We start from the raw sequence: 27458 nt of genomic DNA, 5'->3' as shown, positions 1-27458 counted from the left end.
GGGACATTACTCTAAAATTACAGCATTAAATTAAATAAAACGTGCTACAAATGTTGATCTGATGGATATCTAATTGTCCCATTGAGCAGTGTCAAGTTAATTAACATCTCATTTGCATATTGAATAAAGTTTTGTAATTAGTGATTAAACTCTGAGAGTAATGTGCGAAGTTTAAAAAAATCCTGCTACATATAGTGATATAACAGATATCTTATTGTTCTGTGAAGCGTACTACTAAGTGATGAACCTGTTGTAAAACACGTACGTTAGCATATTCAGTTCATATCTGGTTCAATTATGCAGCAAAGAGATACTCCAGCTATGTTGGAAAAAAGTTTTGAAAAAATGTGAGATATAGTGTACAGTCCCTGATGCCAGTCGATGACGGAGAGGACCTCGAGAGTTTTCTTATCCTACATAACTGAAATTCTTGTGAATCCTAGTCAGAAAGCAGTTCAACTCTTCATTAGCTAGAATTTCATCTCGGGACATAACTCTCAACGTAGTCCACATTCTGCTCTAGTTAAATCGACAGATACTGTTGCAACTGAGTGCATTCTCAAAAGTAAAGGTAAGATAATGCGGTGCCTGTGTTCGTAAAGGAAGGGATACCAAATTGTGATGGAATTACGTCTAGGGGAATGAACAGCAGGCTTTTAGTAGGTGAAGTGGCAGTTTCAATGGAAGCATTCCTTCTTCCAGCTATCGTCGCCCTCCTTATGAAGTTCCATGCAGTAAGTTGCCGATGTTTGAGTTTGATTCCCATTGAAGTCCTGTTTATATCAGTAAGTAGCAAACATCGGTCCACATAGGACCACAGTCACTTGTGGTTATGTACACGGCAAAGGCCCCTGTAACCCACTTTTCTGATGTCTGTGGGTCTTTGCCGTGTATTCGACAAGCTCAGCTGAACGTCAGTATCGTCAGTAAGATTCAAAAGCAATTGGACAAGGGCCAAAATATCTGATGCACTTGCTATTTGCGAATCTCATCTAGAACGCGAAGCTCTTGATGTTTCGTAGAATGCTATGCAGTAAGGCTTCGTCCGACGGAGACTTATTATCGTCCATAGTTGCACCACAAAATGTGAGCAAGGGATCAACAACTTGGTGGGACATGTTCACAAAGTTAAAATCCATCGAGTGACTTCTCCTTGCTACCTTCGTGTTTTATTGTATCGTAACAACTCATCATATTGAGCTGTTCAATATCGTTTTAATTCATTTATGGCGAGGGTTTGAAACAATATATTTTGTAGCAAGCCGTGCGTGGACAAGTAATACTTTGTACTTTTGTATCTTTTCTAATGGACGTAGAAATCAGAGTTTTGTATCATGTGATCTTATTGTGCTTTTATGGCGTCGGTATCCGACATGGCCACGGTGGAGTATAAATGGACAATCACAGACTCTGACCAAGATAACCAGAGACTCAGACAGAATCAGAAACAGACTCGCAGCACAGACTCACGGACCCACTCCCTCATTGAGGGATGTTCTGATGTATCAGCCGCTAGGCCGTGAGGCCTAGCCATGATTCCGTATTCAATAAACAAGTTCCCCTTGTCCATCAGCACTTATCAGTCCAAGGGTTGCGTCTTCCTTATGTATTTGTAATCGAAATATGACACTTTTATTAACATGGCTTGAACACCCGGCTGAAATATATAAGTGTTCATTTTTCAAGATGTTTTTCCCATAAGTTCTACATGTGACACACCATGAGTTTGCCACTGTCACATAAATTATGATGAAAACATTAAGGAATGCCAAGTGAATTAAAATGTAGCTTTCTGTGATGTTGCATTAAGAAGCTTACAAGAAAAACTATTAGCCTGCATGGAATGGTCTTTGACATAATTGGTGATAACTTTACGTTAAGAGCAATGCTACTGTTATCTAAGGGCGCGTATAGTTATTATATCCGGGGGTGGGCTAGCGAAGTCTTCTCACTCCTCATCTAAAATAACATGACCCCCTCAGCTCCTTAAAGCCGCACTTTTCAATCCCAGGTTCTCGCATTCGTGGAGTTCTCCTCCTAGTCAAACGCTTGACCAGTACGATGTTTGATTTCTATAACATTGATTACAGAAACTGATCTCAACCTTTTGTCACATTTTGCTAATCCTGCAAACAGAGTTTATGCAAACTTTTGATTGACGGTCGGTTCAAATCACCAATGGTCATTGATTCCCAACCACAAACGCTTGAATTTCCTAAAATATTGTCTTCCAGTCGCGTTAGACCTTGATATAACCACAGAGTTCGATCGGCAGCAACTTTGCGCTGACCGCTTTGCAGTCTGTCTTTGTTTTTGCGGCTGGCATAAACTAAAAAGTGGCATTTTCTGGAGCGTGTGCCTGTATGTTGCCTGTTTGTTGTCCACTTAATCAATGAACACAGCCATAACTTGGCGTCCTTTGAAAGTGAGGCTCCGCCTTTAAAGGATTATTTAATTTGATGACCCCTTCCTGTATGCTATTTCTAGAGTAAATGTTGATATTTTGATATTTAGGTATTTTTTGTACTTTGTATAAATACTAGCTGTACAACAACTCTAATTTCTGACATTTTTCAGGCATTTTGTTGTACTTATCACCTGTAGTTTCTTAGTCTACTTCCTATAGCATTTTGAAAAACCCAGTATTTTGTTCGTCGATGCAGCTTGTAAGTGTGTCACCCGCGTGGTCATTGTCATTGTTACAGCCTATGTCAACTAGCTGAGTACTGGGCTACTGGCTATTTCAATACCCTGTGGTGGAGTTCACCTAAAAACTGTTGCTGACACATGTGAACATAATTAGCAATGAGCATTTTTCCGTGTGGAATACACATAGGCATGCAGAGATGTTTTAAACTGGTCATCTATCAAAGACCAGAAGATATCCCCAAACTCGTCTATCAAGTCCTGTGCAATCTGTTTTTAGCCCGAACAGACTGAGAGAGGTACTGGATTTATGAAATAGGTTTCATTTGTTCGTATTTTCAATACAGCAGATGACGACCACAAGTTGCGATATCATTAAGTCTGCTTGCGTGACTTTTTAACTGTTTAAATTATAATATGTATATCGATGAAAATGATACGGTTTAATAGAATGAACTGCACGTTCTTGAAGCTGTAAAGAACATAACTTGCGATAAGAACCAGATGTGAACTGAAATGCTCACGTGTTTCAGTATATAGCAGCAGTTGTCTGTGAATTTAAACGTTTGCCACATGTTTGCAACTTACATCATGAACAAAATTCACCACAGAATAATTCCGAAGGTCATTAAGTATGTAAATATGTAATAAGCTGAAATAAAAGTACTAAATTTCTTTGACTGCTGTCATTGTGTCACCACTTCATATAGCAACTGTAATTGCCTTTGGTCAGACTGTGAAAGCTCATTATATATACAAATTATCAATAAACTGACATGGAAATGCAAAATATCTTTCACTTAAACAACATAATTGTCTCATCAATACACATAGCAAGATTTACTAATTTTTTCAAAGTCCTTTAATTCTTATATCTACAATTGGGAAAGTTAGTTAAATACTCAAATTATCAATTTGCTATGATGCCAGTCAATTTGAAAAAATGCCAAACAACTTTCATTAATATTTTATCAGAAATTCTTCAATGTACATAGCATGTTTCATTGAATTTGATGAAGTCAATCAAGATATATCCGTAAATAGAAAATTTGTTAAATATGCAAATTAGCAATAAGATGATTTACAAAATCAAAACTAACTTTCGGTAATATTATATCATAGAAGCTACACTATACAAAGCAAGCTGCGTCGACTTTGGTCAAGTCAATCCAGATATACATCCCTAATTAGGAAAGTTTGTTAAATACGCAAATTAGTTATTAGCTTAAATAAAAATGCTAAATGACTTCAATTATGTTATATTCTAGTATCTTCAAAGTACATAGCACGTTTTGTCGACTTTGATTGACAGCCATTCCCGGTCGGCATGATGATCCGGAATTGAGGTGGGTGGTGGGTGATGGTTTAAGGTATACTGTCACATATTCCAATTTTGCCACAGTTACCATGGAAAGAGAAAATCTAACCAATCACAGATTTTAAGCGGGTGGCCGCTTTTTAAAAACAGCGGCCTCACATGGGCATTTGAATACTAAGGAACATCCCTTTTACCAGATATGGGCATATTTAGATTACAGGTGACTGTATACCTTTAAAACATGCAAGTTTCAGATGGGTAGTATTTGAAATAGCATATTGTTCATATATACATCAACCCATTAATCTAAGACATCGTCAACAAAAACAAAACACAAATGTTCTCTGATTTTTAAAGTAATTCCCATTCCCATTTCCCAACAACATTTCTGTACCCCTTTTAAACTCAAAATAATTTGAAGTAGCCGCACCTCCCCCCTTCTAACTGAGATTATGTAATCGGCCACCAGAGGTTGCACGTTTGAAGTTTTGACGGACGGCTGAACAGCTTTATTCTGACTTCAGTGAAATATTTCAGGCTGAGAAATATACAGTACATGCGATGAAAAATGTGTGTTGCAAAGGCTCGAAGGGGAAGCGTATGAAAAGTTTGAAAAAAAAAAATTTTGATGCCCATTGGCAATGTGAGAAAGACAATCGCTGAAATACGTTCTTTTTTTAATAAAGTTTGAGTACCTGTTTAAGAAAGTTTCAATTTGAACAAATTTAATCATTTTTATGTCCTTATGAGCAGTCTATGAACTTCCATTGTTGATAGTATTTTCAGTTTCACAAACAAAAACATAAGAATTTTATATGTGAGAAGAGGACAGTAGGGCCATTCTCTCGTCAATCACATACTTGACATGTACAAACGCTGTTTACATGCAGGATTAGCAAAAGGTGTCAAATGGTCGAGATCAGTTTGTGTAATTAATGTTATAGAATCAAACATCGTACTGGCCAAGTGTTTGACTGGGAGGAGAACTCCACTAATCTGGGATTGAAAATTGCGACTGGAAAGCCTTATGAACAGACTCTTTCCTAAAACAGTAACTAGAATAATTGCAACGTACTTGACTTCTGTGATAGCTCTACTTAAGACTTATAGTCGTCTATCTGACCTCACTATAGAGACGACAATGTAAGTAGAGTAGGTATGATTTACGTTAAATCTTTAATAGGAAATCATAAGTAGAGGACTTCGAGAGAAGTGAACCGTATCATCTTTTTTGCATATTCTATACCCCTTTTTTATCATGTGTTTATATTTAGGTAGAAAACGAAACATATGTCTCTGTTACTCACTGAGCTTAAATTTGTTTCATATGGACAGGGAAAAATAATTCCGGTGCAATATATGTTGATTCTTGTTAAATATCATTTTAATGTCATGGGTTACTACGTATTACAGGAATAGAGCTATTTGAAGATAAGTTAGCTGGTCGCTAATATGCCATTTGTGTGTTCTGTCTTACACCGTAAACACATTGGATCCCCTGTTTGTTTATTTATCAAACTCAAACATTATAAAAACTACTAGTACAGGCTACATTTCCTTATCTACCTGGTATTCACTATTGAGAGCAAATACCATCACATTTTTACATTTGTATTGAAATAACTTTCAATGTACAGTGTTTACTACATTGTCCATCGTATCAGGTAAACAAATGACGCTACAGGCAGAATTTCCATCTTCTAAATATGACCGACTCGCTGTACTTTCTACTATCGATTACATTCTGTCGTGAAAATGTTAAAGAAGTCTACATTCCGATGCTTTCGCTCAACCCTGTGTCAACATCGCTGGCTACTCGCGATCTTTTTGTCCTCTTATATTATAGTGACATACGCGTGCTAAAATTGTATTTTAATTCACAGCGATTCAGGCAACATATTCACTATGATATCGTCGCTCACAAAATACAGGCTTCTCTCGAGATATCATCCATGATGTAAACGGATATACATAGGGCTCGAGGATTACACTGAAATTAAATGGAGCGACATAGTCGAAAACCGAAGGAAATATTGCCGTTTTGTCGCGCCCAAACATAAGACTTGTACGTTTAATCACTTGTGATAATTTGTGAAGACATACATTTCGGTTCTGTTCGATAACATTTCTTTACAATCCACAGCCGGCGAAAATGCCATTACGGCCGTCCAATTTCGCCGGCTACTGGCTTCTAATGACTACATCGATCACTTTATGAAATTTTCATATATGAATTTGTTTTATAATTTTTCCAATTTTGTAGGAACACAAGGAATGTTTGTAAAACACACAAAGGTTTTTGAATTCAAGTTGTCAACGGGTTCAGAAGAATCTCAGCAAATTTTAAAATGGCATCTATGCTTGCCGTTTAATAAGCTCATATTACAGAATGACAGCTGAAAGGACACAATAGCGTCTTAGTCGCCGTCTGCCGATCACAATAAGTCATACAGACTGTAAGCATAAATTCCAGAATGTTCTCTTGATATCAAATCAGAGAATTATTTTTGTTGACTAAGGCCTGAGGGAAAGTAATTATTCAACTGATACCTTATGTCCGGCCATTGTGTGAGTACTATTCCTCTCGAAGTTACTCTGTCGTCGAGTGTGGGTGTAAAGAAAATTACTGGGGTTGCTCAGGGTCAGTCAGAACCAAAAAGCGCCACCTGACAACTTAATACGCATGTTTGGTATCAAGTTCTCTGCTGGAGAATAACCCAGATAACTGTGTGTAAATTGTAAGCATAAATTCCAAAACGTTCGTCGGGAGGGCCAGTGTAGTCTAGATCAATATGTTTACATGGCTCATAACATGTCATATTTTTGTTGACACAACAAAGTAGCAGTTTCATGTGATTTGTACTTACTTTTATGGATGTGAGAAAGTACCTGTTTGTTTTTTGTAATCAACCATTGCGAACGTTTTTGTGACTTTTGGTTAATATTTATCCATTACGATATTCAAAATCAGCAGCATGTTTTCAAGACTTAGTTCCCGTTTCAATTAAACAGTATTTTCAAATCCCCTATGTACACTTAATATTTTCAAATCAACCCTCCGTTCTGTCGCCCCTCCAGAGGCATTTATGGACGCTGCCTTTTGGTGTTCCAAGAGGTGTGGAGAAATTGGCACGCATGATGTATTACACTGCTGTGTACACGTATATCATAAAATTCATCTACAAAGCCTGTTATCTGAATTATTACCGTATATTTATGCGCGTTGTGGAATAAAAGTAGTTCTTAAAATTTTATGTTTTAGCTTGTTTCTTGTCAAATACTGCATATGGTCCATGATTAATTTGTTTTTACCCAATGTGAACTGTTCACCAACATAAACTGCTTTTGCGCTGTAAAGAAATCAGACGAAGTCGAAATTCTGACGCAGCTCAAATGATATAGATATTTGATGACATCCTCTTAACTAAAATTAACGCAACTACTGTCCTACTGAGCAGACACGTGTGTTGAGCTGATCATTCCGCTAGATGCACACGTTGGAAGACATAATCATTTTACGTAGTCCAGGCTGAGCCCAAATTAAACCGACTTAGACTCTTTCAACACGGAGCATTCTGGTGCTTGAAGGTAAGGGAACGTCCAATGTAGTGATCTTTATAATATTATTTCATATGTTGTAGACCCAACACTCGTTAAAAGAATACGTATATACCAAGGATTGCATTTTGAGACGTCGATGAAGCTTAATCTTGTCTTTCTCTGTTAACTATTGTTAGAACGGCAAATGTCGATTCCGAATTATGCATTACATCTAATTAGTAGAGCTGCTGTCGAAATGTTCGCAGGGATGGGATTGGCAAAGTTACGTGGCGGGTTGTAGCTTTGCGCCTTCAAGATGGTCCTTCTTCTCGACAAACTATCCAAATTAATTATCGATGTTGGTGTTTGATTCTCTTTCGTGTTAATATTTAATTTATTGGTCACAGTAAGCGTCGGTTCTCATGGAGACTTAGGGAGTGTTAAGTTACTTTAGCCTGGGTGACACAGCATTTTTTTGTACGTATCCATCACAATAATATGACCCCTCCCCACTCAGACAAAGAGTTTCGATGACAAACCCCACTTAGAAAATGATAAAAGCTGATGACCTACGCACGCCATTGCTAAAGGAAATGTTGACATTTTGATGTTTCATTATTTTTGTTCTTTTCGTAATAGCTACCTAGACAGTAAATCTAACATTTGACAATTTACTGTGTATCAAGGGCAGTCTTGGTGTACTTCATATGGCATTATCATAGTGAAAGACCCGGTATTTCTCTTCATAAAATCAGCTTGTCAGTGTGTCATGTGCATTGTCATTGCACCTGGACTTGACTATCAACTATAACAATAAAGGGCACAGATATATAGCTAATATCAAGTACAGAAGTGCACCTAGAAACTGTTGCTGACACATTTCGCATCCCATCCCCTCTCCCGCCTTTGTAGTTTTCCAATTTCGGATGACCCCATGCATTTTGCCAGCCCGTCTCGGTCATAAAACGTCACCTTACATCCCAAGCGAACATCGGTTGCATGAGACTGAATGTACAGACAATTTGACGGGCGGATTTTACTTTAAATGGGGACAATAATGCCGTGTAAAGTCTCTTATTATTCGATAGACCAACAGAAGCCAAATACCTAGTCAATAACCCGGGTCCATGAGTACGGTCGCAAGTCACGCGACATTGCGAACAATCCTATGCTATAATATAGTTTCAACCTTGCATTGATGTAGTTTGTACATCAAGATATGTTGAGTGAAAACACTGTTTGTTCCTTGTGTGTTTTGTATGAAAATATCAACACATGACATGCCCTAGTGAACCATTAGTGTGTTTTGTGAAATACGTAAATGCATTCAGGAATACCTCTCGAATAAAGGTTCGGAATTTTATCAATATTCGAATGAGCATATATTCAGCAAAAGCTGCTAGCCATATGGTGATGATTTCATGATGTATTGATCGTACAGATGCGTAACGGACACAGCTACTTTATTTTAGCGTATAGGTTCACGCCTTCTTTATCGTCCATTACATGATTTCCTCGGAGAATAGCTGTTGAATGAGTAGAATTATAAGAGAATAGTGGCCTAATAAGGTGTCAGGGTCAGCTGTCATCGATGTCGAGGAATGGTTATTACTAATTCTTTTGCGAATTTAATTAGATTCCGCTCGTGACAGTCTCGATGTGTGGGTGTTCAAATTGGATCGTCTATTGAATAGGCAGGCGGTCGAATTCATCACGACATTACGTGGAAAGGGTGCGGAAACGGCCGACTGCTTGATATCACGACAGAGCACACCGCATTGTGTTTCCTTTATTCCTTTATATTGGCAGTTTAATCGGTCTCAAACCTTTCATAACGGTAGTAGTAGTAGTAGTAGTAGTAGTAGTAGTAGTAGTAGTAGTAGTAGTAGTAGTAGTAGTAGTAGTAGTAGTAGTAGTAGTAGTCAGTTATAGTAGTACTAGTAGTCAGTTAGGAAATTAAGGCTCTGAAGTAAGATATTATAGTTGTAACATGTGCTCAATAAAGGGTTAAATGTGAACAACTTAGCCATCGTTAGGCTCAAAAGGCGATCATTGTTGTTTTGAAATTTCTGAACTCCTGTAGTCTTATTGATCAGAAGCTCAAATGGCTCTTTGATTTCGTGTGAAGAGAGGCATCATTGTAAGCACTTTGCATAGTTCGTTTTCGATTTTGGTTCAAAGTTTAATTTAAAGTTTATGCACCACTCTAAGGCCCACTGATTTGAAAACTCAAGTAGCTTTGTGCTTTCCGGTGATGATGCTGTGACGGTTTCGCAACTCTTAGACTTTTATATTTGAATAACTTGTGTACAGATTGTCACGTAAAAAGTACTCATACTGTGAATGTTTGAAGTTAACTGTTGTTATAATTCAGACGTTGTTCTGTTGACTCATGAAAACGATCGAGATGCAAAGGAAGCGACACAACGCGGAATGGGGAATGGGTGCAATTAAGAGAGGTTGATCGGTCAACTCTTCTTTCACGATGGTTCGGCCGAATAGCACTGTTAATAATGATGTTTGAAGACTTAACGAGGTATTGGATCGACAGTTTAATCGATGTTGCTCTGCCGTGCAGTGACGATACTTTTGACGCTCAAATATTGTGTATCAAATTTCATCTCACTGTAGCAACTTTTTGTTTGTAGCAAATTTCGTAACTCTCTCTCTCTCTCTCTCTCCTCTCTCTCTCTCTCTCTCTCTCTCTCTCTCTCTCTCTCTCTCTCTCTCTCTCTCTCTCTCTCTCTCTCTCTCTCTCTCTCTCTCTCTCTCTCTCTCTCTCTCTCTCTCTCTCTCTCTCTCTCTCTCTCTCTCTCTCTCTCTCTCTCTCTCAGGCATGACGAGTCCTGTTCCGACAATGATACATTTGACAGAAAGTCCGTCAACAGAACTAGATGATTACTTTCATAATGTACGTTACGTACTCGATACAATAAATGACAGTGTGGTCAAAATATTGACAGCAATATTCACTATTGGTGTTGCACTGTCTGTAGTGGAGAACATCGTGGTCGTTTTCGTTTTAACACATGCTAAGAAGGGCAAAACGTCTTTTAACCCGTTGATCTTTAATCTTGCTGTTTCTGATTGGACTCTGAGCCTTGTGTGCCTGCCGTTTCTGTTTACGAGCACTGTCATGGGAGAGTGGGTATTTGGTTTCGCCATGTGTAAACTGGTCTCCTACTTGCATACGGTAAGTGTACGTCTATTTTTTTAAACCCTAGGTTTAGAAACGATTTTTGTTTTATTGATGGTAAGTTATATTTTGTTTAAATGTATTTTTTCTTTCAATATTGTACACTCTTTAGAATCTCTTTATTTGGTTTTGTTTTGATTAAATTAATAGGTACTTAGGTTTGTCTTATCCGTTTTCTTCTCCTCTTTTCATCTAGTGTCATTTACTCTTGTATCGTCCTTTCACAGGAACACGGATAATGAACAAAAAAGACATGAACAAAATACAAACTCATCAAATAATAAATGTTAATATAGCTTAAAGGTGATCATGCGAAGTACACTTTAATTTGTTAGAAGCTTTATTTCAATATATTTATGATTTATATATCCAGAAATATTGAGTTATTAATGACACCAAAAACATAAATGTTGCTCGGATTGTTCTCCATGAATATTCATTGTCATGCCTTGCCTTGTCTTGCATTGCAAAGCTGAAAAAGACTTTTGCCTTTGTTTGAATTTCTACAATGTTACTGTGATGTTGTCTTATAAGTTTGAGAGAGACGAGAAAGAGTTCAGCAATTTCATGTCATTTCAAAGAATTTATATGACCATCATTCATTGCGATGAAACTACACATGGTTTAGTCAATGGTCTAATGAGTCCATGTTTAAAATCTGATGAGACACAATTAACTATGCTAGATACTTCATTACATACTTCATTGCTAATGCTATATTTAATTCTCCTTACAGGCATCCGAAATTGTCAGCATCTTCACATTGGTAGCCATATGCATAGAGCGATATCGAGCAATAATGTATCCTTTGCTAACACAGGCGAAGAAAAGGCACAGGATTATTGCTATCATCCTCATCTGGATTGCAGCCCTTGTCATCTGCTGCCCCTACCCTATCTTAAACGAACTATATTATTACCCCCTTGTTGAGAACAGAACCGCTGCTTTGTGTAGCAATAGTTGGCCAATGGTTGGTGCGGTTGACGGTAGAAAAGTGTACATGTGGATCGTCTTTCTGCTGATGTACATCGGACCCCTTCTCATACTCGGAATTTGTTACTTGCGCGTTGTTGCCAGGCTGTGGTTGTACAAGTTACCTGGATGTGCTGACAATAGAATGGAAGTACGATCCAAACAAAAGGTATTGTTCTAAACACCATGCCATGATTACTTATTTCTCGTGTAGAATCTCCTACCTTCTCAGTTAAACTGAAGCCGACACTTTCTAATCAGCAAGGAGACACATAGATTGTAGTTGTGCTTCTGCAACTGATTATAAAAACCAGTATTACAATAAGAGAAAAACTAAAAAAGTGCTTTCGAACCTAGTACCTTGCATTGGGAAGTACTATTCTTCTAAGTATGGGGATGGATGTCCCTGTCCAGCATTGCTGACTTATTTACAGTGGTTTGCTTTGAAGCATTGGCATTAGACGAACGAGACATATCGTCTAAGTCGAGGTGTTGCCAACGCAGTCGCGTGCAATTAACAGCTAAGCGGTAACATGACTCGATCATAAAAAATCAACTCTGCAAAAGTTGAAACATTGTCTAGGAGACGGTCAGATGTAGTCTAAACAACACCACCACATATGTCCAAGCACTGTCCAAGTCTTTTCACTTGCTTTCAGGTGTAGTTGTTTTGACTACATCTGACCTGATGCAGGACAATGTTTCAACTTTGGCAGAGTTGATTTCTCTGTGGTCGACTGGAATTACTGCTGAGCTGATAATTACACCTGACAGTGTTGGCAACACCTCAATTTAGACAATATCTCCACTTCGCGTAATGCCAATGCTTCAAAGCAAACCACTGTCAATTTGGTCCTCGGGTACAATTGTATATCACGGTGTGCGAAAGCTAATTTAGCATTCCAGCTCACCGTCAGCAGTAGCTGACATGTTCTGCCACATGAACTGACAGCCTCCCTGCGATTGAAAGAAGCTTATGCATCACCAAAGGGTGTGCATACAACATGATTTGCAAGCGCTTTGCTCCATAAGGGTAAAATTTTAACGTGACTATTTGTGTCAACAAATAGTCTTGCCAATTATGAACATTTTGCCCATCCTGTGTCTTCTGTAAACGCAAATAAAATTCAGCCTTTTAAAATATTGATTTTCGACACTTTTAAATAAAACTAGAATATGGCGGTATAAGTTTTAATCACTTTATTATCATATTTAATTTGCCTTGAGGACATGGTTGCTTACCCTTCTAAACATGCACTCCTCTACTTTAAATTGATAGGAAAGCTAAAAAAATCGCTCTGCCCTCTTAGAAATTTTGATTAATTCTTTTACACGAACTTTGACTTCACCTACATAACCAAATGGCAATATTTCAAATGCACACAAAGTAGATTTGCCAATCATTTGATAGCTAGCATGATTGCAGTAGCCCTAACACCAGTTTAAATATGTAGCAAAAAATGTAGCAGCCAGGACTGAGTCTACACCAGTTACAGTAGTTAAGTAGTTACAGCAACTCCGTATGGCCAATTCCGTGAGCGGCTTATCTGTGCTAGTGATACCCACTGGGCTCATATCTTACTGTGACAAATATTACTGAACGTCATAAAGTTAAAAGAGATCAACACTGCAGCTGAAAATTATAACCTTCATAGCACTAATGAAGACAAGTAAGCAGATGGCAAGCTTGCTAAACACTGTAAATGGTATTGTACTGATAGTGTCCAGTGCATTCGCAGCTCCTCGCCGGGGTCTAAGAGCTGACTGTGCAGTTGTTGAACTTGTCTTGACAATATTCAACCTCTACAATGACACGATTCTTGCAAATAATATTAGAACGCTCATTGGTTTTACCCATGTACCAAGTTAAGAACGTAGAGGGAGTGTGCTCTGAAGATTGAGTGTATTTATATCAGGGCAGACACTGCTGGGACATTAACATCGATGAGGGCAAGGGAGGCATATTTTGGAAGGTTTACCTATGGTTGTCTTCTTTGTCGCTGGTCTTATTACGACCAAAAATGTTAAATAGGGAGGAATATATATTTGCACACGAATATAGAAGATGACTATAATGGTGGTGCCCTCGATGAGCAAAGTGAAGAAACGACTTGGATAGTTCAACCATGGCCTAACAAGTTGATAGGGATAACTACTTTACCGAAGCTTGTGAAACAGTGCGGTTATGGCTAGGAAGGCATTGGCATAGCACAATAGCCCTGAGAAATTTTCAGATCAGAGTGAAAGGCTGACAAAAGATACAGAAAGGCATCACCGAGCATTGAAAAAAATAACAAAATATACTAAGGCGTCTGATGAAAAGCAGCAAAGGCTTCATGATTGGAGAAAACAGAGGCTTTGTACCCTAGGGGCGACTGGGAGTAACTTAGTGTGACAGATGACAACTTTCAGCCTTGTGTGGAAGCCAATGAAATCGACAAATGGCAAGCCAAAATTTGCAGTGTATTATGCCCAATCTTCTATTCAGAAACACAACCGTATTTACATAATTGATGGATTTGCTATAGACAAGATTTATACTGATTGAATATTATACCTACATTGATGTAAGGACAACAGAATGTTTAGTGAGAAGAATCCATCAAGGCGTGTACGAAATGGTGTAAATGTTATTTTTTTGAATCAAACTATAGTGTTTCAGGCTAAGAAGGGTAGACTGGAATGTTAAATTCCTTATGGGAAATCAAGATCAATGGTTGCCTGATTATAAGTTGTACACCAATCTTCTGTATGTTGTCAAAGAATGACAGAAGAGGAACCTTTTCAGATGAATGGAATTCATTATCTTGTCAGAATAAGGTGATGAACTCTTCATCTCTTGTAAGGATATTGAGTGCTTCAATTAGTTCACGATATGGGAAATAGGTTTATATTCCAGGCATATGGTTATCTGTATGTTGAAACATGAGCCTCTCTGGCTAAGAAGTAAATGTTGCTCAGTGTAATAGAAGTGGCGTAACGAGAGTGGCCCTACAACTTTATGAGCATAAGTAGCATAACTAGAGCCTAACAAATGTTGTTCAGCCATGGGAGGCACACTTTGTTGAGTTCACTGACATCAAACCGAATAGAACAGGGTCAAACTGGTCAGCTTTTATCAGAGCAGGACATGCCATTCTAATTCTAGGAAGAGGTATGATATATTTAAACATTAGGCTTCGCCGTAAACAGGAAAACTTTCCCATGGCCTTTTAGACTTCCGCTTAAGGCTGAAGGTATTCATCTCATCTGTCTGATTTATTTTTAAATCAGCTGTAATATGACCGTCGAGTTTTCTTTGCAATTTTTCAAATGATACTTCCTCCGCTGTTGTTAATGATACCTCGAAATATCTTTGTTAAACAGTTTTTCAGAATAACATTTGTCCGCTCTAAAACGTTCTCTGTTGCAATGGCTCCAGTAGCTGTAGCTGCTTATTGAAAAATCCTCTTTTGAGACATGATTTCCAAGGTGTCTCATTTCTGTCTTGAGCTATATCATTGACAATAGTCAATAGAGCTGGAACGGCTCCATCATAAAGTGGATTAACAACTGTTTTTATGTCTTAAGCTGTCTTTTTTATTATGGAAAGAAAATTAAGTTAATCTAAAGTTTATTCACACCGTTAATCGAATTTTAGGAGGCTTAGTACATGTTAGTCTGTGTCGCTGCGAGAAGTTCATGTCAATGGGCCTGTGCAATGGATACGTTAGCTGTGTCTGTAACAACTCTTTTACCTGCCAACAGGTCACCTAAAGACCCCCTCGTTCACGTTTCTATACACAATTTCAGCTCAATGGCAAACCTCTAGATTGCAAAATAGCTTGTAATCGTAGCTTTTGGTTAACGTTTATGTCTTCTTCAACTTCAATACTCTCAACTTTGTTGGTTGTGTTTGTGTTTTCTTGACCGGTAAGTCAAGAAGAAGGGAGAACAGTCCTCAGCTCGTGTAATCAATAATGTCTTAACACTTTATTCAATATTTCGGTACTAATCGTCATAAGCCAAAAAAGTATTTCTCCACATTAGTTCAAATACATGTCTTCAGAAACCTGAGAACCTAAATGAAGGTGTATGTCTCAGTTGAATTTACTCTTATTTGGTAAATATGCAGTGTCTTTCGAAGGGAACTAGTCACGCCTTCCCCATCCAGCAATTACATGATTGTAGTAGGCCTAAAAATAAATATCATTGTCATCATTTGCATATCCTTCTGTGTGCAACTATACTTTAATCCAAAAACTAAAATTTATCACATCATGAACTCTCTTCCAATTTACAAAGTAATCATACATGCGGTAAAGTTTTATGGCAATTCTTGTCCATTGTGTTTTGCTAGATATGGCCAGCCAATTTGATAAAACTGCCACTGCGATGCTTACACTTTGATGTCAATATCATAGCTTTCCTTTTGCTTCTGTGGCACAAAGGGTTTCAGTTCTTATTTTCAGTATGACCGATTGTACAAAAGCATTTCTCCTATTCGTATCGTTGTTATCGAAATCTAAAACCTCTGCAATCTTGAAGTATCATATTACAAACCGCCTTCATTTCTACTGTGTCAGACCATTGTTGGTATACAAGGTGGTCAGATGCTCCACAATTGCTCATGCTGTCAGCTTTATCAACACTCCACAGGTCTTTCAAACCACACAGTGCCATCCAACTAGTCACCCCTTCCCCTTAGAGCAATTACATTGTAGAAGGCCTCAACGTTAACATCATTGTAAACATTTGTACCTATCCCTTCATGTGTGCAACTGAACTTTCATGAAAAACCTAAATTTATTCTATCACCTCATAAGAGAGCCGTCATTATTTACGGCCTGGGGGTCACTCAAAAAATTGAAAACTTCAAGGGGGTTGCTCAAAATGTGGAGAGGAAGGTGGGTTACTCAATTTTTGGTGCGAAATAAATTGAAACACCTCTCAGATTGCACTATTGCACAGGTCAATTTCTCAAAATTATCGACGCGCTCCCCCCCTCGGTTGTTGAGCGTTGTGACTCAAACTGTATCATGCACAAAATGTAATAAAAATATCAGTATTCAATGTCGTTTTCAAACAGTTTTGCAATGTGTAAAACAAATCGAAACACCTCTCAGACTGCACCATTGCACGCAACAATTTCTCAAAATTTTCCTTGAAAGATAAGGGACGCTCGTCTAACACTTTCCCCCTGAGCCTCTCGCGTGTTCTCACCCTGTACTTTCAAATTCTGCCCAGAAAGATATCGTAGTGAAAGCCCTGTCATGATGCCCATCCAAATTGAACAATACTATATGGTTGAATACTTGTTGTCACTTTGTATTGTTAGTTTTTTCCTTTTTCAATTGTCATGAGATAACCAATGATAATCTAACAGGGTACATCAGGATTTGAAAGGTCTTTATTAGTATTGCTGTATTTTTGTAAATTTTACAAATACATGTATTGGTATTTAACTTTTCTAAGTGGGGGTCAGTCACAATTTCTAAGTTAAAGAGGGGGTACTCAAATTCATAATGGTTTGTAGGGGGGTACTCAAAATTTCGGAGTTTCCGACGGAATTCTTCCGACCTCCCCCACCGGCTGTAAGTAATGACAGCTCCCTAAGCTCTCAATCTCCACTAATCATGAATGTAGTACAATTTTCTAACCTTTCGTAATGGGAAAATTTGGCATATTGTGTTTTGTTAGGTATGGCCAGCTGACATTGATGAAACAATGACTGCGATGCTTACATTTCGATGTCAATATGGTGGCCTTCCTTCTGATTCTTTGTCACGAAGGATTTCAGTTCTAATGTTCAGTATGACGATTGTGCAAAAGATCGAAAAAAATAAACATTCCTCCTATTCTCATCGTTCTAGTAATCGAAATCTATATTTCTGAAATCTTGAAGTGCCATCACTGTGTCATTTCATCAACCTGCTTTCTTTCTAGTGTATCAGACCATTGTTGGCACACCAGATGGTCAGATGTTCCACCTTTGCCCATGCTCTCAGCTCTATCAACATTCCACAGGTCTTTCAAACCATCTAGTGCTATGTCTCGAACCTCCTTGAGTTAAAGTGTATCGTAACTCATATGATACCTCAGATTGTAAGAATTTCGATCATGTGTTCTTTTTCTTACATTTATCAACATCTCCAAGTTCTTGAAAACCATACGGATATGCATGTGGGACTGGCGTAAACTTGTCGGCTGTCAACTTCCATGTGGTCAAGTGCAATTGTCCCTGAGCTCAAACAGATAAAGAGAGGGGTGGTCATATTTGAATGCTTATAACACTAATAATAGTTTCCATTTGATCACATGCTCAATATGGCATTTGACTACTATTTAAGTGTGTTATCATTAAATATGCTTGCGTAGATTTAAACTGTTAAACGTATGACGTATGTATCCATTAAATTGAGGTGTTTTTAGTAAAAGGAAGTAGAAACTATAAAATGCACTTTGATCAGAAAAATTGAAATACAAAATTACTTTCCAGAATGTGCACGACTGAAGATTGCCGTTTATATTTTTTACCAAGGAGACACACTTTACACTTACATTATTTTTTTTCTATTTCAGGCAATAACCAGCATCCTGTTCGCTGTGATCATGTTCGCCATTTGCTGGCTTCCTATACACCTCTTCAGAATGGTGGTACTCACCCACAACACAGAATTCTTGGAAACTCATCCAATGGCAGTCAATATAATAAAAGCTTGCGGATATATTTGGTTGATCATATCAGATGCCGTGTTCAATCCAATCATATATGCTTTCATCAGTAAGAGTTTCAGGGTAAATATTGCATGCATCATTGTATATTCCAGTATACATTTGGTGATATAACTAAAATGATATCTATTTGAAATATCTGAAAACCATTTTGAAAGTTTGTAAATAACTAGATGTAGTATTATCGATGGGTCATGCACCTTGCAATTTTCCCTAGATGTATTGGTTTATGTCAAAACCGGGTGAAGCAAAACATAGAAGTAACAATTTAATGAGCTTCTTCGAATCAATTTTGAAATTTCACTTTAGGATAGAAAATGTGGACTAATTCAATGAAAATGTCGAAAGCAAAGCTGCTGTTTATTTTTATCAGAAATTAGTGCACTGGCATTACATTTCAGTGACTATGAGAGAATTTGAGAAGCCCGTGTTTACCTCGTCCTAAGACCTCCATCTTAGGGAGATAAATGACAACCCAACGCTTCCTTCCATAGTCAATTATGACCTGCGATAAGACAGGTGTACAGAAAATGTTTATATGAGTTTGAAGACGGATGCAGCAAATTTTGAAACTGCACCCACTCACATGTAAGCATGTAAAATATCACGTTTATCCTAAAATTATGATGATCTTCTCCAGGAATTTCCTTCTGTGTTACCTCCCAGATAGATTTTTGTCCTGACTGAACTGCAAACTGTGATCATCTTTCACTACATAAGACATTTTATCGAGAATACCTGACAATCATTTATTCCAGCATTTTGATTCTCTTCTTTTCCCAGCGTGACTTCTATCGCACATGCTTATCTTGTCGACGATTACTAAAGCGACAGGACAGGGAACCAACCATGGACAGACGAAGTCGTGAGGAACGTCGTCGTGTTACCGAGAGCCTATCCACCGACAAAACTAAATTACATCACTCTCAATTGGAAACCTTGGTTCCAGAGACGGAAGCAACGACCATGTAAGAATCTATGTCACCTGAAAGACAAACAAATCCACGATTCGATGATTGTAACTCGATCCACTTGGAAATGTCGTGTAGATGACGTATATGTAACTTAGTTTGGATGATTCATTACCAATTGTGTTTTCGGTCATTGAGAGAGTTTTTCTCTGATAACCTAGTTCGTAAATTAACTTGCAACAGGCAAATTGTCCGAGTTTTGAAAGTATTACTGTGTCATCGAGCCCTGTTTTATGTGGTTAACGAACTTCAGTATTGTATGATAACGTTTAAATGTCCCCTCAAACATGGTTACAAAACACACCAATTTACTGTGGGTGTCAACGTACAATTTTCGAGGGATAAAATTAAATTTAGCAATTTTGTCACGATCGATATGTGTCCTGACAGGGCAACAAACTGTGTCAACGTCAATTTTTGAGGGATTCAATTCAATATAGCAATTTTGTCACGAAATTTTTGATTCCCATTACACAGACTTAATACGTCTGCTGGTTGTGCTCAATTTTGGCTATAATTGCAATGCAAAATAAAATAAGATGTTTATTATATGTATGCCCAGCAGCCATTTCTTTCAAGAAAGTCCTTTAAAACGATTGATTCACTGTCTAGAGTCATCACATGAAAAAATCTGAACACTTTATTCAATGTTAGCAATAGACAATGATGTGGTCAATATTGGTGTCAATTTATTCAATTATTAAATGTATATGTCTATGTTATAGTGATTTTGTTACGAGATTTTCACTATCATTACCTTCAGTTAGACATTTCTGAATCGATTTGGTTCTTATTAGGGTAAGGCAATTTGCCAGGGCACATAATATAGCATGCTAATTTGTATGATAAATATGGTTACCGACGGGTAACTTTACTTCAAAGTTTCGTTTCCAGGGCAATCAAATATTATGCATTTTTTTAAACGTGTACGAGAATAGCGCATGACGAAACATGTATTCGTTCTACGATGCCGTACTATCTTTTCCATTTTTTTGCAGAGCAATTACGCACTTTTTACTTAGACAATGTCCCTTCACTTAGGGAAAATGAATCTTCGGGAGATATATCCGAACTTAGAGTTTTACGATTTTTTTCTGTTCTCAGCTTGTAATGTAAGAGTTTATTTAAAAAGTTCTGGAGTAAGTGTAGTTATTATTTTTCACCTTCTTAGTTTTGTTAAAGTAAAAGAAAAATATTTTTCAATAGAATTAAAAATATATTTTTAATTTTAATTTTTAACACTCACAAGTATCCACTACCAAAACCCTGGTTTTATTCTTATTTTGTTATGAAAATAGTTGAAAGTAAATAAAAGTTTGCGCAAAGATTAAATCCTTTCAATCTGAGGCACTTGCAAACATTGTGTTACAATGTGCTTCTATGTATAAGAGCGTACCAATTTGTTTTGTATGACTATGACTTAGAATTAGCAAGGTATGTGGCATTTTTTATTATATCATATACTCAACCAGAACTGAATGTGCTCGCGTGTTTAACAACAGGTTCTAGTGGTGCACTTCACAGAACAATCAGTTACATCATTATATGTAACAGGTTTCATCAACTTTCGCACAGTACTCTCAGAGTTAAATCACTCATTACAAAACTTTTTTTAATATGCAAATGAGCTGTTTATCAACTTGACACTGCTCAAGACGATGGATAGACAATACCTCCGCTGCATGATGTACCCGGACATAAATCCCGGTATTCTGTGAATAAACTTATATTTACATCTTCCGGTAAAACATGAGTCTAAGAATAGCAAAGTAGGCGTTTGCAAGCAGACCATACTTCGTCAGACAATAATGTTCATCACGTTGACGTTTGATAAGCCGGATGTACCGGACGATGTATTAGACCCTTCCCTGACCTTTCCTGACTAAACCGGAGCTCGAAATAAAGGAGAAAATGTGGAGGCTCATAACAAACCCATTCAATTTCGTATCAGGACTGTTACCTCTGAGAAACTTACGAACCGGGCATCTTCCATCTGTTTGAACTCAGTATTTATCACATGTAATCACAGCAACAGGAAAAACCTGTTAAGCCATAATCAATAATGGAGATAAAACTTGATATCCATTTTATGTTTTACGTATGTTAAGACCTCAAAATGGTCCCTGACCTCAAAGTGGTACCCATCCTAAATGTCCGGTAAGCTAGAGGGTTAAACTCAAGTCTGACAACACCTACCGCATAATGGACGCTTTTGTAGCCTCAGGGACAGTTTTGATGCAATATTAGCTGCTATTTAATACCTAAATTTGAAAAAAAATCATACAAAATCAGGGCTGAGCACAGAATTGACAATGGGGAGGGCTAGTGTCCATAGAAATCATGACTTATCTTTAAAATGACGCATTTGAAGTCATATCGACATTTGGAAGTCGTTCTGATCGCTGCTCTTAAATGCATTTTGGATATGAAATACAATTTGCCGCAGTACTGTGGCGTATTGATCGCGCTCGCTGGTCAAATGTTCATCCCCACAGAACTGCTGCAAACCAGGACATAGATGTTTTGGTAGTTTACTTAGACATCTTTACAACAGCTCCCTATCGTCAGGTATAGTTCCTAGCCATTTCAAGACAGCTATTATCCGACCACTGTTGAAAAAACCCAATCTCGATAATAACATACTGAAAAATTATAGACCTGTGTCTAACCTTCCCTTCATATCAAAAATTCTGGAAAGAATTGTAGCCCTGCAATTACGCGATCACCTCACCAAGTTTCGTCTCTTCCCACGTCATCAGAGTGCGTATCGTCCTTATCACAGCACGGAGACAGCCCTGCTTCGTGTACATAACGACATCATGTGTGCGCTAAACAAGAAAATGGACGTTGTTCTCATCATGTTGGATCTGTCGGCTGCATTTGACACCATAGACCACGAAATCCTACTTCAAAGGCTTGAATCTTGTTTTGGCATTACGGGAACGGCTTTATCTTGGTTCTGCTCTTACCTTGAAAATCGGACACAATCTGTAACAGCTGGGACTGCGTCATCCCCTAGCTCTCATGTGAAATATGGTGTTCCTCAGGGATCGGTGTTGGGACCACTTCTTTTTACGCTCTACATAACACCTTTAGAGGACATTATCGCGGAACACGGCCTTGAATGCATGATGTACGTGGATGACAGTCAAGTTTATGTCATTTGCAACACGCCGGCTGATGTGCGCTCTTGTCTCGAACATTGCATTGGCAACATTCGGATCTGGATGAAGTCAAACATGCTGATATTAAATGACGACAAGACAGAGGTTATCCATTTCTCATCAAGGCTCAAGTCGGACGTGTCGGTGATGGCCAATCTCAGGATTGGCGACTTTGACATCACACCCTCCACCTCTGTGCGGAATCATTGTGTTAGGCTGAACAGTGACGGTTTCATGTCAGACCAAATCAACCAAATATGCAGGAACGGGTACCGTATCAGCAAGATCCGCAAATTACTTGACAGAAGTACCACCGAGACATTGATCCATGCCTTCGTCACATCCCAATTGGACTACTGCAATAGTCTCTTGTACGGAGTATCAAAAGAACAGCTTTCTCGATTGCAGTCAGTTCAAAATGCTGCTGCACGTCTCGTCACTCAATCACGCAAATTTGACCATATTACACCCGTGTTGATCGACCTGCATTGGCTTCCAATCGAAGCTCGAATAAGATTCAAGGTTCTGTTAATTACTTATAAAATTATTAATGGTATTGCACCCATGTACTTGAGCGACTTAATTGAGTTGTATGTTCCGGCAAGAAATCTCCGGTCCATGGAAAAGCTACGTTTAGTCCCGCCTAAAGGGAAGTATAATAAGTCCTATGGCCATGGGGCCTTTTCTGTTCATGCTCCTTTCCTTGGAATTCATTGCCATCAGAGATTCGCTCTGCAAAAAATGTTGAATGTTTTAAACGTGCTTTGAAGACTTACCTTTTTACTGAGTTTTATCAACTGTGATTTTTAGCCATTTTGCTCATTTTACGCTTTTTTTACTTTCTTTCCAAATTTCTTTGCGATATTTGTGACTTTTTTATTTTAAAAAACTACCTTTGCTCTCATTTTAGTCATGTATTTTGTTTTCTTCAGTCATGTACAGCGCGCTGAGACGTATGTGTAGTGCGCTTTAAAGAAGTTTTTAATAATAATAATATTAATACATCAACGATACTGTGATATAACATTATTGAAAGTCAAAAGCCATTTTTACTTCAGCCAGTTCCTAATTTGCATATTAAATGAATTTTCATAATTATGGATATATCAGGATTGACTTGATCAAAATTGATGAAATTTGCTATGTACATTAAATACACTATAACACAATATTATTGGAAGTCATTAAGCATTTTCTCTTCAGCCAATTCTTAAGTTGCATATTTAATGAAAGATATATCTAGATTGACTTGACCAAAGTTGACAAAACTTGCTATATATATTGAAGATACTATGAACATTATTGAAAATCATCAAGCATTTTTACTTCAGTCAATTTCTTATTTACATATTTAATGAAATTTGCTTTTCAAAGTTGGCAGAACATGCTACGTACATTGATGATTATACCAGGTTAAAACAATATCGAAAGTCATTTCACATTTTCATGCCAGCTTATTTATAATTTGCATATCTATTAAATGAGCTTTCACAGTTCGGCATATAGAGCTTGAAGGACTTGACCAAAGGTGATTACACTTGCTATATAAAGTGGTAATACAATGACAGCATTCAAAGAACTTTGATATTTTAGCTCACGTATTCACACACGTGAGCTTATGTTACAGCGATGTCTGTCTGTCTGTCTGTCCGTGTGTCTGTGTGTCTGTCTGTCTGTCTGTCTGTAGGTCCAATATCTCAAAAACGGCTGATCAGATCAGAATCAAATCTGGTACATAGATTCAGTTAGCAAATGAGAAGAACTGATTTTGATTAGTTCTTGGAGGATGTGGCTTGCATACTTTTTGCTCATGTGCATAATTAATGATTTTTGAAAAAAAACCCGGATGTACATTGAGAAAGACTGCATACAATTTGATGAGATTTGCTGCAAATGTTGATCACATCAACATATATCAGCTGTGAAAGGTATAAAGGGATGACATTAAATGTTATTCCTAATTTGCATATTGAATGAACTTTCCTAATTAGGGATATTGATCTGAATTGATTCAACCAAAGTTGACGAAACTCGCTATGTACATTAAAGATACTATGATATGACTTTATTGGAAGTTATTAAGCATTTTAACTCTTGGCAATTCCTAATTTGCATATTTAATGAACTTTTCTAATTAGAGATATATATCTCGATTGACTCAACCAAAGTTGACTTAACTTGCCACGTACATTGAAGATACTATGATACAACCATATTCAAAGTCATTAAGCGTTTTTACTTCGGCATTTCGAATTTGTGTATTGAATGAATTTCTCTAATTAGGGATATTTCTCTGAATTTACTGGACCAAAGTTAATGAAACTTGCTATGTACATTGATGATAATTTGATGTAACATTATTGAAAGTCGTTACACATTTTTTATGTCAGCAAATTCCTAATTTGCATATTTAATGAAATTTCCTATTTAAGGATATATATCTTGATTGACTCGACCAAAGTTGACGAAACTTGCTATGTACATTGAAGACACTGTGATTTCATTATTACAATTCATTTAGCATTGTTTTCAGCCAATTCCTAATTTGCATATTTAATGAACTTTCCTAATTAGGGATATATACCTGGATTTACTTGATCAAAGTTGGTGAAACATGCTATGTACATTGGTGATACCAGATAAAACAATATTGAAAGTCATTTCGAATTTCCATGCCAGATAATTTATAAATTTGCATATCTGATGACGATGCGGTGAACATTATTCATGATGTTGATCATGAACACTTTCAATGAAGTTGCAAACATGTGGAAAAAGTTTAAATGTAGACAAAACTGCACATGTAATAAAACACGTGAGCATTTTCAGTTCATATCTGGTCCCATGAGCCGACGTCCACGGACTCTGAAACGTGTGCCCCCCTCGCTTAAAAGAGTCTATGGACTGATTCCCAGCGGTTCTCAGGTGATGACACTTGACACAAGCGTGATCGATACACCACAGCATCGCTGCGAACTCACGATATGAAATACACATGACTATAGCGCGAGGCTGAATTTGTTTTGGGTCACTATATAAATTTGTTTTCCCAGAAATATCAAATACTACCATAGAAAGTGACGCAATTGAAGTCAAGCATAGGGTACTTTTTTGAAGTCAAACTTGATGACGCTATTTAATTCTTCAAGTTAGGTATAAAAATATAAGAATAGATCTCTAAACAGTTGTAAGAGGGAAGCTAGTGTTTTGAAAAACATATCGTAAAATTGAGGGAAAGATTCGAAGCCATTGCTGTATTGAAATTATTCTGATTTATTTTTATATAATTCTTCAAGTCGGATATGTGTACATGAACGGAAGAGTTTTAATAAGGGCGGGGCTAGTGTTTTTAAAGAATATACCTTCAATACATAAGGACGAATTTGAAGTCTTGGTATTTGCTGATGTATTTAACACTTCAATTGCACAAAATCATAGTTTGGAACAAAACTAAAACAATGTCAATGGATTGTGATTTTATCCAAACATACATTGCTTTGGAAGGATGCTTGTTAGTTGAAAAGTGCAGCTTCAAATTCAAAACTATAGCTGCGTGTTCAAGACAGATATTAAATACAATATTAAGGTTACTTGAACGATAAAATAATTTGCTTGAATTAGACAAAATTAATTGATAAAGCAGTGAAGCATAATCGTCAGAATTATCTAGAATAATTTTGACGTCATAGGGACACTTTTGTAGTCAAAGATATTTTGCAATTCAAGTTATATATGTTGTACAAACCCGTGGCTAGGTACAATAATTTGTAACATGCTTTTCAGGTCATCTACCACGTATTTAAGTCAAAACATTCCCTCAGTAATGTAAAAGTAGTTTAATATAGCAGAGACAGCGTTTAATCATCGGAATTTTCCGGGGACACCTTTGAGGTCAAAAGGACACTTTTGGAGTCATATGCATCTTTTCGATAGGATACCAAATGTTGGACAAATCAGTGGAAGTGTACAATGATTCTACAAGTAACTCAAACTAAATAGGTCACCAGCCACATTTTTGAAGTCAACACATTCTTTCAATTGCACAAAAGAAGTTCAATATAGCAGACAGGGCGTATAATCATCTGGGACATCTTTGAGGTCAATAGGACACTTTTGGAGTCATGTACTTTTTCAATAGAACACCAAATACTGGATTAATCGGTGGAAAAATAATCGCAATTATACCTATCCGTAATCCAAAACACTGGGTCCAAATTAGTAATACATTAGTTATAAACATAGACACAAAACAGCAAAGAACAGACAGTAAAGCACCGGTACACACAACAAAGTCAAATTCATTAAAGAAAGATATATGGACCTCTGGGCAAAAGGCCAAGAAGTGATTTCAGGTGTTTCGGAAATTGTAAGCGTATCCTGCCCCACATGTGGCACCTGCAATATATCAATCTGTAAGTCAAATAGGTAGTGGTCACCAACTAAGGTCCAATGTCACTGATGCCATCTGCGATCATTTGCCAAAGAGAGATGCTGTATTTATCTACCAGTTTGCGATACTTGCCATAAAAGCGCTTGAATGTAGAGACAAGTCTTCTCTGGTGTAACCTTGATTAAACAGTTTGTAAGAGAGATAGCTATGTCTCTCTACAAAATCACCATATGAACTGAATTCTCTTACATATCGAATAAGCTGGGAAATGTATACCCCATAATCTGGTAGAAAAATACTTGGTTGATGATGTTTTGCAAGCTTTCTTTCAATTTATCATGTGGTATTGTGGTATACAGTGTGGAAAAATCGGAAGTTTTAATAGATGTTATATTTGAAACAGATCTTCATTTCAAATTATCCAAGAGTTCCTTCCAATTTTTTAAAAATACAACGTTACATTAAAATGTTTACATATATATATATATATATATATATATATATATATATATATATATATACATATATATACATATATATAATGTAA

The 27458-nt window shown here is 37.2% G+C and overlaps 1 protein-coding gene across 2 annotated transcripts; it reads left to right on the top strand.

Annotated features, from left to right (window-relative positions):
- The first annotated feature begins 480 nt into the window (after positions 1 to 480).
- On the top strand, positions 481 to 21627 carry LOC139114889 (G-protein coupled receptor 83-like). 2 transcript variants are annotated; one of them, XM_070676819.1, is made up of 5 exons: positions 481 to 571; positions 10339 to 10697; positions 11437 to 11841; positions 18234 to 18449; positions 19170 to 20711. In XM_070676819.1, exons 2-5 carry the CDS (start codon positions 10341 to 10343, stop codon positions 19356 to 19358), a joined length of 1167 nt encoding a protein of 388 aa, XP_070532920.1. In that variant the 5' UTR covers positions 481 to 571; positions 10339 to 10340; the 3' UTR covers positions 19359 to 20711. The 2 variants fall into 2 exon arrangements, with proteins under 2 accessions (XP_070532920.1, XP_070532921.1); XM_070676820.1 differs by lacking the exon at positions 481 to 571 and adding an exon at positions 7440 to 7552 and having other exon boundaries at positions 19170 to 21627.
- The last annotated feature ends 5831 nt before the right edge of the window (positions 21628 to 27458 follow it).

The sequence above is a fragment of the Ptychodera flava genome, chromosome 16 (genome assembly GCF_041260155.1).
Source record: "Ptychodera flava strain L36383 chromosome 16, AS_Pfla_20210202, whole genome shotgun sequence".
Lineage (NCBI taxonomy): Eukaryota > Metazoa > Hemichordata > Enteropneusta > Ptychoderidae > Ptychodera > Ptychodera flava.
Note: the sequence above shows the minus strand (reverse complement) of the source record. Positions and strands in the feature narration are given on the sequence as shown.

Excerpts from the sequence above, each read along its gene's own strand:
- LOC139114889 (XM_070676820.1), top strand. The coding sequence starts at position 10,341 with ATGACGAGTCCTGTTCCGACAATGATACATTTGACAGAAAGTCCGTCA. Across the intron at positions 10,698-11,436 it reads TGGTCTCCTACTTGCATACG|GCATCCGAAATTGTCAGCAT; the intron begins GTAAGTGTACGT and ends TTCTCCTTACAG. Across the intron at positions 18,450-19,169 it reads TCATCAGTAAGAGTTTCAGG|CGTGACTTCTATCGCACATG; the intron begins GTAAATATTGCA and ends TTCTTTTCCCAG.